General features: G+C 37.5%; 1 protein-coding gene across 2 annotated transcripts in view; it reads right to left on the bottom strand.

Annotated features, from left to right (window-relative positions):
- The window catches only part of ASH2L (ASH2 like, histone lysine methyltransferase complex subunit), a 39,819-nt gene that overhangs the window by 35,832 nt on the left and 2,345 nt on the right, over positions 1–1,642 (bottom strand). For both annotated transcript variants that reach the window (XM_037741241.1, XM_017536468.2), the window contains exon 3: positions 1,345–1,490. In XM_037741241.1, coding sequence (XP_037597169.1) covers positions 1,345–1,490 — 146 coding nt within the window. The remainder of the gene's footprint in view (positions 1–1,344; positions 1,491–1,642) is intronic.

The raw sequence follows: 1,642 nt of genomic DNA, 5'->3' as shown, positions 1-1,642 counted from the left end.
TCTTTAATTGTTGCCTTTTTTTTTTTTTTTTTTGAAACTTGATACCACAGATAAGACCTAACTGGGCTTTAGATACAACTTTTGAAATTCAGTTACAAACTGTTCTCTCTAAAGCTATCAAAGCTTTAACTGTGATTTGATTATTCCCTGAATTCCTCCCAGTTATCTCTCTAGTAAATTTCCTTTCCTAAATTCTGTCAATCCAAACAAACAATTCTGGCTGAAATAGCCCTATCTTAGGCCTCTCTAAGTGACCAGTCTTGCTTAGCTAGTGTTTTCTGAGCAGATCTTGCTACCAAGATCAATTATTTCTTCCTGATCCTTCAGTATTTTTCTTTCTTTTTAAAACACTCTTTCCTAAATCACAAGTCACATGTTAATTGAGACATCAACATTTCTAAAACTCACTTTAACTTTTTAACTAGAAAGCATACAACAGATTATAAAAGAAAACACGGTATGATGGCTCAAGCCAGTAATCCCAACACTTCGGAAGGGTGAGGCAGGAGGGTCCGTTGAGCCCAGAAATTTGAGGCTGCAGCAAGCTGTGATCCAGCCATTGGACTCCAGCGTGGGTGACAGAGCAAACCCTGTCTCAAGAAAACAACAAGCAAACATATATATATATATATATATATATACACATATATATGTCTTTCCAACCTTACCTAAGGTGGATTAATTTCACTATAACGCAGCCTTATTTTTAGATAGTCTTATATAAATATATTAGTATAATATAGACCATAAAGAACATGACAGAGAGTGAGCAATACAATAGACAGTAAGTCAGTATAAGGTAAAAATTTCTTTCTCAATCACAGTATGATTTTAATACACTAAAAGAGGTACACGATTGGAAATAGGTTTGCTGAGAAGAGCTGACAAGATACTTCAAGGAACGAGTCAGCAGCAATGAAAAAGAAAAAAAAGGATGGTTAAGGCATAAAGAGCATGGGTCGTCTCAAATTTTGGACAACAGGCTTTGTCCACATATACACTAATCCTTTCTGAAAAATCCAAGACCCCCCCCACACAAAGTTTATATTGTACTAAATTTGCTTATATAACACTTTGTAATTGCATTTTTTTGGTCTCCAAACCAGGTTGTAAACTCAAAAGGAGGGACAATACCCACCATTGTATCTATCAGGGCTCTGCCCTCAGTAAGCAAATAACAAATTAAGGGAATTAAACTATTCCTGATTCAACATCCTAGTTGCTGAAAAGGGGTTAGAAGACATAGGAAATATTTTGCACTTATTTTGCCCATAAACTAACTGTTGAGCATGCTGAGATTTATTTTACCGAGCAATTCTTACAAAAACTATGAAAAGTACTCACGACGTATCTATGCCAAATGTGTCAGCCGTGAACCATTTTGTACAAATCCCACACTGCAGCTCTACCTCTCCCAACTGTCGGCCATTCTCTTCATCCACGGAGCCCGCCTGAGTATCCATCACCTCTGATGTATCCCCAGCACCTTCCTGTGTTCACAGAGCAATTCAAGAATCAAATCAGTTGAGGTGAATGTATTTTACTTTTATTTTTTTAAGTGACGAGAGTCTCTCTATGTTGCCAAGGCTGGCCTCAAGTGATCCTCAGGCCTCAGCCTTCCAGTGTTGGGATTACAGGCATG

Source organism: Cebus imitator, unplaced genomic scaffold (assembly GCF_001604975.1).
Source record: "Cebus imitator isolate Cc_AM_T3 unplaced genomic scaffold, Cebus_imitator-1.0 Scaffold5, whole genome shotgun sequence".
In the NCBI taxonomy this organism is placed as follows: Eukaryota; Metazoa; Chordata; class Mammalia; order Primates; family Cebidae; genus Cebus; species Cebus imitator.
The sequence above is the reverse complement of the archived record's forward strand: the minus strand, read 5'-3'. Positions and strand labels throughout refer to the sequence as shown.